Source organism: Engystomops pustulosus, chromosome 1, assembly GCF_040894005.1.
Source record: "Engystomops pustulosus chromosome 1, aEngPut4.maternal, whole genome shotgun sequence".
Classification (NCBI taxonomy): domain Eukaryota; kingdom Metazoa; phylum Chordata; class Amphibia; order Anura; family Leptodactylidae; genus Engystomops; species Engystomops pustulosus.
Window position 1 is genome coordinate 240,404,021 of NC_092411.1, and position 16,892 is coordinate 240,420,912.

The following is a 16,892-nucleotide window of genomic DNA, read 5'->3' on the forward strand; positions in this document are numbered from 1 at the left end:
CCATGAAAAAGGTTAGAGAGGCATGCGCATTCCCTGGCAAGAAGGGACTCCTTGCATCATATTTCACTATAATGCAAGGAATCTGATCCATGAAATCCAGCCAGCACACTGATCTGTTTTCACAGAACGAGCACAGAAGTGTAGGCTGGTTTCACACTAACTAGTTTTCTCACTCAAAATTTCTTTATGTACCTGCCATGAAAAAGCAACCCAAAAAAAAGGCTAAAAGGACATTCGGAGTTCATTTCAGCTGCTCAATGTTTGGGCTGTATACTCTTGCAGGCACACGGCGCGAGTTTGATTGAAATACGGATTTTCAGTTTGAGAGTTTGTTCCATCAAAAATGTATACCAAATATTATGCCACAAAACTACAATTTATTCCTCTACAGTCCTCCTGCTCCATAACACCCTACATGCAGACAGACTGCGTTTTTACGGACACCGGACACATTGCCTATCAAATACAGCGTGTTACTATCAAATACAAAACACATTCTTCTAACAGCTTGAAAACCTATTCAAGGGTGTGGATGACAATTACTACTAATCTATTATGATGAAACATTTTCTAACTTAAAAAGGGGAGACATTATCAAAAACAAGCAACACCCAAGAAAAAAGTTGTGTTCCGTGTGAAAGCTGAAAAACCCGCCCACTATATTAGTCAATTAACAAAACAGCTCCTTTAAGTACAACTACATAGACACTGAACTCATCAGGGTGTAAAGTGCTGGAGGATAGCACAAGTAAGTTACCCAGGTTCTTCAGGCCCTGAAGGGTGGTGGATGGGAAGGATTTCGACTTTTTTGTTGTATGTACAGCCCAACTTACCAGCAGTTTGTGTGACTTTCAGAGACTGTGACCTGGCTCTTGGGAATGTAACCTTTGAGGCATGAGTCCCAGCTGGTCCATTTTGCTTTATACATTTTGCGGGGACTTCATCAGTTTTGACGCTATTGGAACCGGTTGTAGCTGTGATAATAAAAAAAAAAAAAAAGAAGGTCATTGGGAAGTTAATGAATCAGGTAACAAAATACTGGTTTCCATGGACATGTATAAGCACTATTACTAATGAGAAACACAACTACATTCCAAAAATCTAAAAACTGAAGAAAATTAAATATTCTAAGTAAATTTCGTCCAGAGGTTTTGTGCAACTGTGTGGGGCCAATAGTAGAAGGATGGAGGAGCTTTTATAGGAACACTCCAGTGAAGGCAGAGTCATAGAATTATGTCCTTATTTGGACAGTGACATCACCGGGTCTCCCCACTCCTGCTGGGCGACGTATCCGCTCAGCAGCTGGGGGCTCCAGGATGCAATACACTGCATCCGCTCCCCATAGGCCTCTATTGCCTCTGCTGATCATAGATGTCGCTCAGCAGAAGGCAGCAGGGTGGTAAGCCATAGCTTGCTACGACTTTCCATCCTGCCTTTTTCAGAAGATGGGAAGTATACTAGTCAGACAAAGGCTACAACCATGCCTCCATCTGCCAGTACATGTACATATGTCTTCAGTATTAATACGATGCTTGGAACAAGGAGTTTAAAAGTCCAGAGGAGCCACTGATTAGGCACACTCCCAAAAAGCCAAAGGTTTACAAAGTCAGAAATGTCAGTGCTCTACTCCATAACAAGCTCTTATTCACATGAGGAATCTCACCACCCTTTTTTTAGGTTAGGAATAAAGGTCTCCTGGGTTCACTGCTCCTCTCACTGGATAGAAGTATGTCCTCATGTCCGAGGTTCACCGACCTTCCCTGTGTTGGAGATTGTGGACAGATAGTGTAGAACGCTAGGATACAGGGTACAAACAAAGAAACCCGAAGAGGCCAAATCTAGGTCGGGCAAAGTGTTTGGCGTCCCTGTTTTAAAGATATGAGCGCTTTTTATGGTTTTTTGTGAGTATTTGTAATAAATCGTTTGTACCCCTTTATCCTGGCGTTGTACACTATCTGTCCACAATCTCCAACACAGGGTTGACGGTGAACCTCGGACACCAGAGTGGGACAGGGTGCATACTTTGATCCAATGAGTGGAGACGGGGAGAGGAGCAGTGAACCCTGGAGGAGACCTTTATTCATCATCATATGTGAATAAGAGCTTGTTATGGAGTAGAGCACTGACATTTCTGACACATGTACATATGTAGATATGCTGAGCGTATACAAAAAAGGAGATGCAAGCCAAGCCTTACGTTCTGTGTTCCTCTATGTGATGAAAGCTGCCATGCTAGCCTTTGTAAAGATCCTGTATGTACACACAATCCGCAGTGGATTTACTTGCTTTGCTGTTAAATTACTTTAACAAGGCATCATAGGAACTGTGGGAATCCTTAATTTGACTCAGGACAGACACATGAAAAAGGCAAATTTATACCACGTCATTGCTACTGAGGAGGATTACAGAACAGAAGATGCCCAACTCTGGATGAAAAGATTGAGCAGCGAAATATGGGAATCAGGGAATCACATATGACAAACTGAAAAGATTGCTTTTTTGGAAGAATGTTGGTTATCATTATAGGTAGATAGAGCTTGGGAGAGAAAAAAAAAAAAATCGATATTCAATAAACTCAAAATAAGACCAATTTAAAAAAAAACTTTTAATGAAAAGTAAAAAAAAATAAAAAAGTTTTGGAAGACTAGAGGGAGTTGTATCACAATTTCCAGGACAAGTGGAACAACATCAAATCATCCGATTCGAAAATTGTGATTTGATGCCAGAAAAATGTATAAATCAATACTGTATCACTATGTATCAATGTGCACATTTCTAATGCAGCTCCATGAAACCATTTTAAAAAAATCTTTACTTTTTTAAAGTTTTAAACTGTTTACACTTAAGGATGGTTGTTGAGGAAAGGTGCAATACGTAGGCAATAACTAAAAAACATGCAATGTCGTCTTCTCACAATCATTCCCTTTAACAGTCAGAGGAATTTCAAATTCTCGTTCATTGGGGGAGCGTTATCAGAAGTGTCAGAGCAAACCTGTTCTAGTCGCTCATGGCAACACATCAGAGCTCAGTTTTCATTTTTTCCCACAGTGGTCTATGAAATTAAAGCCGAGCTCTGATTGGTTTCTATGGGCAACTAGAACAGAGACATCTGAGAAATCTCCCACATTAACTTTATAGAGAAATTAACCTTTGAAGCAATTATTTAAGGAATGAATAGAACAGGTGATAATAGTAAACTTTGTAATATACTTCATTAAAAAAGCAGTTTCTACATGTCTTGTTTTTGCTCTCCCTCCTGGAGTTAGCACTGTATCTGAAAGCCCTCCATACATCATCCACCTTCAGACAGATAAGGAGGCTAATGACCAACTCTTTCCATACCTAGATATTTTCCCTGATTCTTATCTCTGAGGAGACAGTCGCCGGATAGTCTAAAGAGTCAAGTCATTACGCACTTTATCATGTTCCTTTGTCTCTCCACTGTCAGTGGACAGAGCCAATTTAAAAATAAGAAAGAAAGGGAGAGGGGAAAGAAAAAAAAAACCACAGGAAATATTTATATAAAGTATATCACAAAGTTTCTTATTATATGAACTATTCATTTATAAAAATATGTCAAAAGTTTAGTTCTGCTGTTAATAAGCCGAAAAAAACCCTCAGGATACACAATCTGTGGTCCGTCATTGAAATTATGAAACACTGATTCATTCATATTATATTATGACACTAAAGAGGGTGCTTGATATTTTTTTGACAGCTAACAAAGAAATGATTCACAAAACGCTTGTACAAATCCCTGACTGGTAACAGTTACTCCAACTAGATACAATAGTCAACCTATAGCCATAGCAAGTGTTAGTTTAGTTTATCTAATTATACTGGCTCACAAGACTTGTATGTAGACCGTATAGGAAAGCAAGTCTATGGAGGAGAAATTATTCCCCTGGTTTGTCAGGGTTTCTCAATTATTGAACAGTCTAGAAGACAGCAAGACCGTTCTGCATGCAATAAGTTCCTAGAGGGCTTCACTTAATTACTAATGTTATCTCAGTAAATGGGCTTTAGTCATAGCACAATGCACTCCAGACTATAAGCAGCTCAGGGAAAGTGACATGTCTTTGATATCAAAAGCAAAAAAAAAAAAAAAAAAAAAAATGACCTACTTCTTTTCCCAGCAGCTGAAGCCAACAAAGGAATTATGCAAAAACTCCAGGATGCGACAAGCAGCAAGGTCAGAAAGGTAGCGTCAGAAAATCTTGCTGATTCAGCAACTAATTTTATGGTAAAATTGGCTGAAGGCTGTATGAGCACAGCACTCTCCGTGCAACTGCGGTGCCCGCCTGGCACAGTCATTTAGAGTAAAGGATCATAACCAGATAAATAGATAAAAAGGGCACCGGCATGTCCACTCCTTTGTGTTTTTCCTGTCGGCTCCCGATGAATTAGAGTGGAAAGTAATCAGAGGATTTGAGGCGGTGGGCAGGACAAACTAATCCAACATAAAAGTCTATCTAGGAAAGTCGGCACTGGGTAGGCTGCATAATCTTGGCCTCATGTTAGAAGGAGCCTTGTTTCAAAGGGCATCTTATCCATAATAAAGTAGCTATTTGTTTCTATTGGCAATGGAAAAAAATGACTACAATAAGCACTTTTATAATCTGCTCAAGGCTGCTTTTAGCAGTGGAGATGCAGCATAAGCAAAGGCATTGCTCAACTGCCCAGCACATTTGTCATAAGCAGAAGATCTGAAAAGCAGAGACCAGCCTTGCATCCAGTTCCTTAAAAATAAATCAAATTTTTTGCATTTTTTTTTTTTTGGGGGGTTCTTTTAACATTTGCAAGTTTAAAGGGAACCTGTCAACAACTTGAGATCAGGGCTGGCTCCAGGTTTCAGTAAGCCCCTGGGCGACAGCCTCAGCAGGCCACTTTGCAGTGTACTCCTGTGAAGGAATTAATTCCTGTTCCCTAAAATATTCACTAGTTTATCATACCAAAAGAGCCCCCAGATGGTTGTTATATATAAGCCCCACTCACACGCTATGGATTCATTAGCTACAGCCTCCCTCATCCCTATGGATCCCTTACGTACAGCCTTATGTAAGGCCGCGTCACTTGCCCAGGTACACCCTGTTCTGGCCCTGGCTGTGGTGGGGTCCTTAGACGCTGCAGCATGCCAGAAAAATGATGATCTATTGATAGCCTTCCTCCAGTCGGCCCAGCAGTCATCCTGGCACGCCGCCTCACGGCCGCTTGGTCAATAAACCTCATCTGCTTCCTTCCCTGCTGACATGCCATGTCCTGCCTCATTGCTTGTATGCAACTTCCTGTCCTAACGTGGTCTCGCCCAAGTTCTCATGTATGCCCAGCGAGCCGACCATGCTGCCTTGTGTGCGTGCATGTGCAGTACACCCATGTCTCCGGCCAGACAGTTGGAGCAGAGATGACACGCACACTGTGCATGTGGGAGTAATCGGGCGAGACTACAGCAGGACAGGAAGTCGCCTACAAACAAGGAGGAGGATGGCCTGGCATAGCAGCTGTGAATTAAGGAGACGGGGTTCTCTGCTCAAACAGCCATAAGGAGGCATTGCAGGTTGAATGCTAGGCCGAGAACCCAACCTTGTCAGAAGGAAGGCTGTGAAAATTAACACATTTTTCTGGTAGCGTTGGTTGGACATAAAGACACCACCACACAATCCTACCATATAAAAGGTGCATTTTGTAGTTTATCAGAGCTCAAGTTGCTGATAGGTTCCCTTAGTACAATATATCCTACAACAAAGGTTCTGTTATAACATAAAAACGAACATGCAACAAGGTGCACAGAAACGTGAAAATCAAAAGATGCTGCCGTGTGATAGCACCCATTGCCCCATGCACCATTATGCATGCCAAAAGCAGATAAAAGGAGAAGATAATGGAGACTTGTATTCACACAACACTATGCAATGGAACACAGGGGTGGGAGACTGGTGCACAAGAAAAAACTGAAAAGAAAAAAAATACACTAACACTATTTACTGATACAACCATAAACGTGACATTACAAGGTGCTTAGACACAAGACAAGTGCAAGTGAAGTGCCCAACCGTCATCAATACCAATGGCGAACACTGTACTTACACCTAGTACTCAAAGTGCTGTGATCGCTCTGGGTGCTGCATACTGAAGACACACTAGGAGTCCTCTGGAGAGTAGGTCCTTTGCATGGGACTCTTGTTCTAGGCAGAGATCTTGTCCCAATCACAGCTGAAGCTTTTACAATACTAGACTTTCCTTTGGGAGGACTAGGACCTCCCGCTAACAGAGACAAAGACAATATATCAAATACAGAATCTTAAATAATTTATTACAAAAACATGTCATTTACCAACATAGGCAGAATGCATGCAACTTGGCATGGTGTATTAAGAGGGACCACTTAAAATTCCCAAAAGCCATATTTAAACTAAGAAAAATGCATAAAATCACTAGTACAATCTCTATTTTTGTCTATTACAGAACTTAATTCTATACATTTTTAGAAGTTTTCCTCTCTGCAGTCCATTTCAAAAGCAGAGTTGTCCAAGATCTGGTGGGTGAAGAAAAGGAGGTCTGTTGTCTCCAATGCATTGCCCACAAAAAGGAAAAAATCAGCTTCATAAGTCTCACATAATCTCTAAAAGGTCTGCTATCACTGCCTTATATAATCCTGTAGATGATCCTGACTGCCCAATCTGCAACCAAAACCCACATATTTATTGTAAAGTGCCAGCATGTCAATTTAAGTATCACCATCCTGAGGACAGCAATACAGTAGAAAGGAGAAGAAATTCGGCTGATCATAATAACATCCCCCCCACCAGGGTCTACTGAATAGGAAAATTTCAGAACTGGAGCAGGAGCTACAGTGATCACCCAAATCTGTCCACACCTTCCCATTCCTCCTGTTGTCCCAGGCAGCGCTGTCGCATTAGAATAGCAGAGAGTCCTGCATAGTCTGGGACTGCAGGTAGCTACCTTGAGTCCTCCAGGGTGATGGCCTGAGTGCTCATGGAAAGGGCCCTGCACACCACCCGTGCCATAGGTTCTCCACCACGGATATAGGGCATAATAGAGAACAACTGATCTGAACAGATATGAATAAGGTACTTAGGGTGCGATGCAGCATGTTAACCACCACAGTCTGAAAGGAGGAGATGATTGCTAGGCTCATGCTCACTTCTCCTTCCTTTATATATTATCACATCTCTAACCTTCTGCCTGCGTTGCTCAGCAATCCAGCAGAAAAATTTCATTGATGAATTAAAAAAGGCAGATAAGCAGAGAAATACGAGATATACTAAGTTTCTAATATTTGCTTGTACTATTGATTTATGCAAAGTTTTCTAAAAAGTTTGCGATCATTTAAGATTCTAACAAAACATGACTTCTTTCCTCCATTTCCTTCATTTTGGAAGAAAGCAGTAATGTTATCTAAGAAAACAATCCAAGGTTTGTCCATATAAATGGGCAGAGTGATTATTAAAATTCTAGTTCATCATTTATATGCATGCAGAAAGATTTTAATGATAACTTATGGATCCGTAAAAGTCTTAAATACCTTACACCTTAACTAAACATAAACAATGAGATGTCTAGTCTAGTCCCAGGTTATTTTTTGGCGTTTCCCCTGTGTAAATGGGGTTTTCATGTACAAGCTGTACTATACCTCTATGCACTTAATTGTTACAGATAATCCAGAATACATCATCAGGACTTACTTGTATTTAATATGCGTATCATTACACACAGCTTCGGAATGTAACATTACATAATAGTCTCTGCGGACCGGGATACGTTCTCTACACTCACACGATACAAGGGGCCGGGTGGAGGAGATATGTAACCATATGTAACATATCTTATGCATCCATTATTGTATAGTATCATTCCAACCCAAGCCACAAAACTACACCATATGGTTATACAACTTTATTTGTAATATTACATTTTTTCCTGTGTTTTGCCCAGAGGCAGTTATGGTGGCCTAGGGGAAGGACTTGGCAATGTAGTCTCAAGTTACAGTATATATGGCTTTTAATGCATTTTATATTGACTATTTAGTACTGCAACTTGGCGTTATTCACTTGACTGAGAAAGCTGTAGTAAATATATATAATACACCAACCAACCTAGACTAAGAGGACATGTTACTCAACACAGTAATTATAACTTTTCAGCTGAAGGGTCAAATTAATATGCAAAAGGCTATACATCATACATACAGGAAAATTATCTGTTCGCTTTTTATTTCCTTTTATTTGAACTGTGGCTTATGTTGAAGTTAAAGCTTTTCTTAAAAGGGGTGGTCCAGGCTTTGCGAAAACAATATACAATGTATAAAAATTATGCCTAAAGCGGTATTGTCGTCTGGACATTCACATTCCGTGTCATTAATCTGCCATATATAAACATTTTTTCAATTAGAGGTTATTAAATTAGATAATTTCTCAAATGTAGTCAAATGGTCCCTTAGAAACAAGACTGTGTCCTTGGATACGACCACCTCTGCTGGTGTTATTTCACAAAGAAACAAAAGTTTTTGTATATGAAATGTCCAGGAGTTACTGCAGGTCCCACAGCCGTCCTGTGGTAATGATTGGTGAAGACAGGTGATCAGGTAGGGCTCAATAGTGCATATCTGGCCACAACTACCAAAATGTGAGGTGGTTGTCACACAGGAACATTTTTTTGATTGAATAAATGTTTACATTTGGTAAATGAAATAAGTTAAATGTAAATGGCCAGATGGGAATACCCCTTTAAAGGAAACCTACCACTACAGATCTACCTATTAAAGGTAGATCAGGTGGTAGGAGAATCGAACATATACAAGGATAGCCCTTTTTAGGCCTAATTCTTTAATCCCTTGATCTTTTCTAATCTTTAATCAGGGTAATATGCAAATTTTCTAAAGAGGCTACCGGGGCGTGGAGTAGCCAGAGCTGAGGCTACATGGCCCAGCTACTCCACGCCCCAGTAGCCTCTTTGATCCTCCTACCCAGACATCTTCAGAGCGCATCTACAAGAAGCTGGGCGCACTCGTCCGCGGAGCCAGAGTTCTTTGCATGCGCAGAACACAGGCCAGCGGCTGCGTGATCTTGGCTCTAAAAAGCCGGCTTCGCGGACAAGTGCACGCAGATTCTTATAGCTGCGCACAGAAGATGTCCAAGTAGGAGGATCAAAGAGGCTCTGGCTCCGGGTCCTCCACGCCCCAGTAACCTCTTTAATCAGGGTTATATGCAAATTTTCAAAAGATTAGAAAAGATAGAGGGGAGTAAAGGATTAGCCCCAAAAAGGGCTATCCTTACCTACGTTAGTTGCACCTACCACCGGATCTACCTTAATAGGTAGATCTGTAGTGGTAGGTTTCCTTTAATTCTCCCGTTGTCCTGTACTGGTTTCATAGGCAGGTGCTGCCACCTGACTACTTCCGCTCGTCTGATTAAATTCAATGCTGTACCAGGTGCGTGGCACTGGATGGATGGGCGCCTGACTCACAATTAAAACAATCAGGGGCACAGCAAGGAAAGGCACAGACAACAGTAGAGAAGGTAAGCATAACTTTGTTTTCACAGCTTCCCATGGTCTGTTTTATAGTTTTCACAAAGTCCAAACAATCCCTTTAAAGGGAGTGCAGAACAGGGTGCAGTTTCAACAGGCCCATAAAGCCTCCATACCACACACAAGTAGACCAATACTATAAATCAACATTTTAAGGAAAGGGGGGTTGGTACACATCATATTTGGTCCAAAGAGCCTCGGATTCAATATATAGTTTATGGAGATCAAGAACAGATTAAACAAATGACATGTAAAATCTTCTAAGCATCTTCCAACAAAACAGAGACAAACCACTGTTTTGCAGCCTTATTAGAGGATGATCATAGAGGACGTTATACTGGGTTTCAACTCAACCTAAGTCACAACAACAAAAAAATGCTCTAAATGAAGTTTCTTCTCTGCTACACTTCACCTGTCATGGAACATGTTCTCCACTTTTCATCATTAGCTTTTACCATGATCGATTTTTGTGTGGATTTTGAATTTAAAGCCTCATCAAAACGAAAGTAGATGAATACTCCATATTTATACAGTAGGCAGAACACACGGCATGCTCTGACAACATTCCCAATTTCTTAAAATGAAGAAGACATGTAAACATATCCTTTAAGTCAATTTTCTACAAGACACAAATAGACAATATTACTTATGTATTATAAAACACAAGACTCCTCACCATGCACGTCACAATACATAAGCCATTAGATCCAGCACAACTCAATCAAATACAAAATGTACTACCTGCTATCCACAGATTCTTCATGTTCAGCTTATAAATGAGCATTATAGATTAAAAAAGGGGAACGAATGACAATTTGTGTACCGATCAACCATTATATATCCATAATAGTTATGAAAAGTGGGCGGAGACATGTTATTTTTCCTAAGCCTTAACCCTTGATATTTAGATGCTACAGAAGCCAGCTATGTAAATAGCTCACGGTATACTACAAGCAGAGAAACAAAAACAGAATAAAAAGAAAACAACACATCTACAAATCTACAACAGTACACACTGAAAATACATCTATTGAGAAATTACAATTTTCTCTGCTGCTTTTACCCCCACAGTTTTGGTGTTTGGAAGAAGATGGAAGATGAAGACTAAAGTGAAGTGGCCACACCACAGGAGACCTTCTGCATTCTCGCTTCCTGTAGTTCAGCATGGTCACCAGGTAAATGGAAAATTGTGATTAAAACCCGCTGCAGACCCACTCCTGGTTATTCTAGACTGCTTGGGGACACTCCACAGTATGACCGTCACAGCTAGGATTCTCCAGCCCATGGCATCTGATGTTCATGGCTTTGTGCTGGGTCTTCTCTGGTGCATGCTTCATGACTTGCTCCATCTCTGAGCTTCTCCACCTTCATCCTGTTCTCTGTCCAACTCCTCATCCCATTTAAAGTGCTTTTATATTACTTCCCACAATATCATCCCAGCCCTTAATGTAGCATCAATGAGGTCCCTGAGCAGCACTTTCAGCATGTTTATGCACTTATTCGATCCATCCCAGTCTTCACCAAGACAACGCATCTCACAGCATCAGTAGCAAGCATCTCCTGGGACCAGCTCAGCGAGGCAGCAAGAGATATAGAAGGGTGGAGGCTAGGAGATATTCACGTCACCTCTTATGTTGCCAAACAAGGGCTTAAGGTACATTCTATGGGTCAATTACTCCTCTATGGAACACAATATTTTCCCATCTTATACTTATAGGTGGATGAGCTCTCAATGACAACACGATTGCAGGCATCCATAGAGAAAACTATACAGGATATAGGGAGGGGCTTAAAATCTGGAGACAACTAGATTTTCACCTCATCAGTGAATAAGTACATGACCAAATGCAATTGGGGGTGACAAAAGGTGTAGACGACCAAAAAATAGGGGTAGAAGTGCCATAATCGTGATAGGTGTTGACTGCAGACCGATACCAGATGATAATCCTAAAGACAACAATAGGAAGGCTCTTTGAGTTCCAACAATAAGTGCTCTACCTGCAAAGATCATCATGTTCTTAAATAATGATGAATCATCTCATCATATAATTTGTGATCTTATAATCAGACAAATATGTCTAGCATTTGTCATCGATGGCAATTCCATTGGCACAAACAAGTAATTACAGATGTAGTAACCAGAGGTGGATTAATACGGCCATGGGCCCTGAGCTGTATGAATTTGATAGACCCTACAAGTTTGGAAATCACTCTACTAGAATCAAACTTCTAGAGCAGGGGTAGGGAACCTATGGCTCGGGAGCCAGATATGGCTCTTTTGTTGGCTGCATCTGGCTCTCAGACAGATCTTTAATAAATAGTGATGGCTGCTGTGTGTCTCTTAGACTGATCACTGGACACAGGCAGCAATGTTACTGCTGCCTACGTCCTTTGTACGCCCCAGGTGCCATTGCCGCCATCATCTAAGCCTGGGTCAAAGAAGAGCATGGGGGCATTACTAGGGAGGCATGTGCTGGAGCTACCCATCTACTGGTGGGGCATGTGCTGGGGCTACCCATCTACTGTGGGGCATGTGCTGGGGCTATCCATCTACTGGGGGGCATGTGGTGGGTGTAAGGATATGGAGTAGTGAACCCCCTGGATCACCGCAGATGATGATGTAAGCAAACACCTGGGACCGGAATCTAAGTGGCACCCAGTCTTCAGCAGAACCCGCCGCAAAGCAGGATGGTCTTGCTGCAGTGTGGTACCACCAGGTCGTTCCACAGGCGTGACTTGTCCACGGTGGCAGCCAAGGTTGAGGTACAGGATCACTAGGCAGTCTCCTGGTCAGGAACAGGCAGACAGTCAAGGCAGGCGGCAATGATGCGAGGTAAGGGCTGGCAGCAGAGGAGCAGTATCAGGAACAGGTCTGGGGTCACAACAGGAGGTCAACACTTGGGAAGGAAACACTGTGAAAAGCTACCGATGGGGAATGCTGGGAGTCGCTGGTCTTTATAGGAACCTGGAAAGTGGGTAGCGACTATCAGCGGCGCACTGGCCCTTTTAAATCTGCGAGTGCCGGCACACTCGCTGGCCAGCCGGGACGGTAGAGGGAACATGGAGAGGTGAGTGAGCTCGGAAAGGGGGCTCTGCCACAGAGAGGGGCAGTGTAGGGCCTGTGATCCGAGACGTAGATCGCAGGGGCACCCGTGACTCTAAGACTACCTATCTACTGGGGGGCATGTGCATATTGTATGGCTCTTACGGAATAACATTTTACAATATGTGGTGTTCATGGCTCTCTTAGCAAAAAAGGTTCCTGACCCCTGTTCTAGAGGAATTAAGGATGGGTCCTTTCTGCCTGCTTTCAGTCTGGTTCCAGGACCTTTGCAGGACCTTCAAAAGTCCCGAATTTTTTTGTTATCTACATGTATATTGAGAGCAGGAAAAGATGTATGATGAGTTCATGGGTAAAGGTCCTTCTCAGTATAATATTTGGTTGGTGGTTTGGGTTGTGATGGGCCTCCTAGAAGGCTTGGCCAGGGCTCACACCCAAACCTCCTATATTGTATTCAACTGCTGGTAGCAAGCATGACTTATTCCAGTGGCTTTTGTTATTGTATTTAGAAGATTTTACTTAAAGAATTCCTCATGTGGACCATGTAGTACCGTGATGCTCCCATTTTGGAGATTTCTGGATGATCGCTTTACTTCCCCTCCCTATCATGGCAGCACATCGGAAATGCCTGGACAACTACCACCAGTCAAGCCCACCGAGCTGAGCATCCAAATGGAAACTTGTAGGGGTCAAGAATGGACAAGGAAGTAGAGACCAGTGGGGACCCTGGTGAGCATTACACCAGAGAGAACGGACTTTTTTCAACCCATTCTGAGTAATTGGAGGAGATTTATCAAAAAGTGTAATAGAGCAAAAAACTGTTCTAGTTGCTCATTGCACTCAGCTTTTATTGTCCCCTCAGCAGTTTATAAAATGAAAGCTGAACTATGATTGGTTATAGTCATTAGTAACCAAAACAATTTTGCTCTCAGGCATTTTGATAAATGAGGCCCATTTTTACCACTTGAGGAACCCCTTTAATTGTAAAGGTGCGATGTGGTATCTGAAAACAGAGAGCACATACATACAGCAAAAAAGAATTCAATACTAAATGTAATGATACAAACCAGATGCTTTGCTGCAGGAAAGAAAAGATCATAATGGCCTATCAAGAACATCATCTATTTGCTGACGGCCTTGGGCAAAGCACTAATGCAGCTCTGTTTTTTATAATACAGAAAGAGATGGTCATAAGTCACAATGCTAACCCCCTACACATCAGAGCAGAGAAATCACTAGCAAGACATACTAGGTAAACAGCTTGGCTCAAATAAAGGGTGCACAATAGAGGAGCAACAGAACTGTATAATGTGAACACTCCCCAAACATTCTATTTGAATTAGTAACATTTCTGGGTGACAAGAATATGGTGATAATTATTATTGTTATTATTATTATATTAATAATTTATATAGCACACACTAGCTTGCCAAATGGGTCCCTGTCCCCTATGGGGCTCACAACCTAATCAACCTAACAGTATGTTTTGTAGAGTGGGAGGAAACCGGAGGACCCAGAGGAAACCCACGCAAACATGGAGAGAACATACAAACTCTTTGAAGATGTTGACCCTGTGACTTGAACCCAGGTGGTCCCCAGCGCTGCAAGGCTGTAGTGCTAACCACTAAGCCACTGTGCTGCCCAATTATTTATATTCAGTTGGAATAAATCTTCAGTCTGTACGATTTTATAAATTGAATAGAGAAGGAAACTCAACGGAAAACCCCTCTGCCTAAACGCTATCAATTCTTCATTAAAAAGAGGTATTCTCTTTTCAACAAATTGATGTTATAGTTGGCATGATGAAAAATGATACATTTGTCCAATATGCTTTGTTTCAATTCCTCAGTTTTCTAGATCTCTGCTTGCTGTCATTCTATAGAAAGCTTCTATGTTTACTTCCAGTGGATAGAAATCTGACCATGGTCACACAGGTGCACGGCTTGTTAGTAGAATCAGAGCTGTGTGATACATAGAGCCATGCACCTGTGTGACCATGGTCAGATTTCGGTCCACTGGAAGAAAACAGAAGCTTTCTATAGAATGACAGCAAGCAGAGATCCAGAAAACTAAAGAATTGATACAGAAAGTATATTGGAAAATTGTATAAATTTTCATTACATAAAAAATATCAATTATTTGGTGATGTGGGAACACCCCTTTAAGAATCCTGACAAGTTTTGTACCCCTCTTCAGGACAAGAGAGGCTAAGACTCAAGTCGCAGGCTGAGTGTTTGTGGAAAATGAAGACATTTTGCCAGAGCAAAACTGTGGCAGGAAAACCATTTGCTGATTTTTTTTTCTTTTTTTTTTTTGATGGAAATGAGTAAACGACACACGAGTAGGATACAGAGCTCCGCTGCCAGTAATATCTCATTATATTACATTTATAGCACCTGGTAGACCTATTCTGGGACATCGTAATCCAAAACCAGCATAGACCATATTAACCAGCAGATCATACAGTCCCGTGTAGTCACACTACTGCCTGACTATTGTGTAATATCAGAGAGCACATGATACAGGTTAAAAAGTGAATGTCTGGTCATTAACAATGGAAGCCGCCCTCCCGTTTCCCTGTCTCTGCACTGTACTATTGTACAGTTACACTACAATATTGATGGGTTGGTGTGGGCGGCATTTCCCTGCAGTGCGGAGTGTTTTTCCATGCAGCATCGCAGATTACTTTGTCATACAACCCCCTCTACTGATGAAATGTTGCTAGCACAATGGTGTTACTCCAAACAGCCATTCCAATAAAGACTTACTGGTGGCCCTAATCTGTATTTCAGCAAGCAGATTATAAAAATGTTTTTTATTTAAATTGTCATTCATATGCTCAGGTATTCTCATGCATGTCTTGAAACCAACGCCATGTCTCCACGCCTCGTCCATGCAGAGGTAGTCTGAGTTTCTAAAACTTTAACACACACACACACACACACACACACACACACACACCAAAATAAAGCTGTACATACAGAACAGGGGGAAAAATATAGTTAGTTGTGTGCATGAGGCCTGACATACCTGAACATTATAGCCCCTACAAGTCCGGAATCAGTTCCTACATATGGTACTAGAATCAAGATTCTTGGGGAATGGCAGGTGCATCCCTTCGGCCTTCTTTCAATTGTGATTTCAGGACATTTGGAGGACCTTCAAATAGGTCAAGAAATGGTTGTGTACATTTGTACTGAGAGCAGAAACACAAGGATTTCATTGGTGAAGATCTTCTTGGTATAAAATTTGGTGGGTGGTTTGGGTGGCCATGGTCCTATCTTTCTATGGGCTATGAAATGGTACGGGGCCGCACGTGTGCTGCACTATATCGATCCTGTACAGGGCCTGAGGCCATAGAAGTGTATGCCGTATGTACGTATATATGCCTTAGGCTTCATTCACACGAACGTATGGGAAACGTATATACATCCCCCTTACACTTCTATGGCCTCACAGCTTTGTACAGGAGTGGTAGGGTGCAGCACACGTGCGGGCCCCATTCTGTTCCGTAGCCCGTAAAAAGATCGGACATGTCCTATCTTTCGTTGGAATATGGCACCATGCGCTGTATATTCCTATGGAGAGGGGAGGGGTGAGCAGCGCGCATCCCCTGCTCCTCTCCCCGGCGCCGATGTATGCCCGCCGTACTACGGTGCAGCGGGCATACATCGCGTGAATGTAGCCTAAGAGTGAGTCTATATCATTTCAGGAATTACTGAAACAGTGTTGATGATTGAACTATGTGCAACAACCCTGCAGATGCATAGGGTAGGTAGTGTTAGCGAACAGCACCCTCTCCATATTAGGAGCTGCCTAGGGAGACTGATAAGCACGCTATGTGGTCTCCAAAGTGGGGAAATTTGTAATTGCAGCTGTAACCACTGCCTGGGAGGGCAAGAGTTAACACATCAATTGTCTGTAACCAATGATCTGATGTATTCTAATTGTAAAAGTAAGCTGGGAGCTTGTTGGACAGTGCTGCCACCTTACTAACAGAGTATAAAAACCCCTTGTGGGCAAGAGCACATGGTTCAGACTAAGTGAGTGACTGCAGAGTCAGAGCATTCTAGAAGCAGAGGAGAGTGCATTACCTGCCTTTACTGCACAAGCCTGTGTCCTACTACCAGGAAGCAGAGGTGTCTCAGGCCTGCTGCCTGACACAAGTCAGGAGACTGAGCCCCAGACCAGAGGTCCACTGTCCAGACTAGGCTCCATCTACCAAGCTCAGCCTGAAGCTGTTACCAGGTTGTGAGCAATCCTTTCTGCGGACCAGCTATCCAGC

At 42.2% G+C, this 16,892-nt stretch overlaps 1 protein-coding gene across 7 annotated transcripts in view; it reads right to left on the reverse strand.

Moving 5' to 3' along the window:
* MTUS1 (microtubule associated scaffold protein 1) overlaps nucleotides 1–16,892 on the reverse strand; it is a 129,059-nt gene that overhangs the window by 61,324 nt on the left and 50,843 nt on the right. For 5 of the 7 annotated variants that reach the window (XM_072122343.1, XM_072122352.1, XM_072122361.1 and 2 more), the window contains exons 4-5: nucleotides 6,085–6,261; nucleotides 834–974 (exon numbers count right to left, since the gene is read on the reverse strand). In XM_072122343.1, the coding sequence (XP_071978444.1) occupies nucleotides 834–974; nucleotides 6,085–6,261 (318 nt within the window). Of the gene's footprint in view, nucleotides 1–833; nucleotides 975–4,124; nucleotides 4,395–6,084; nucleotides 6,262–16,892 lie in introns of those variants that run through there. The other 2 variants (XM_072122380.1, XM_072122370.1) reach the window with 2 other exon arrangements.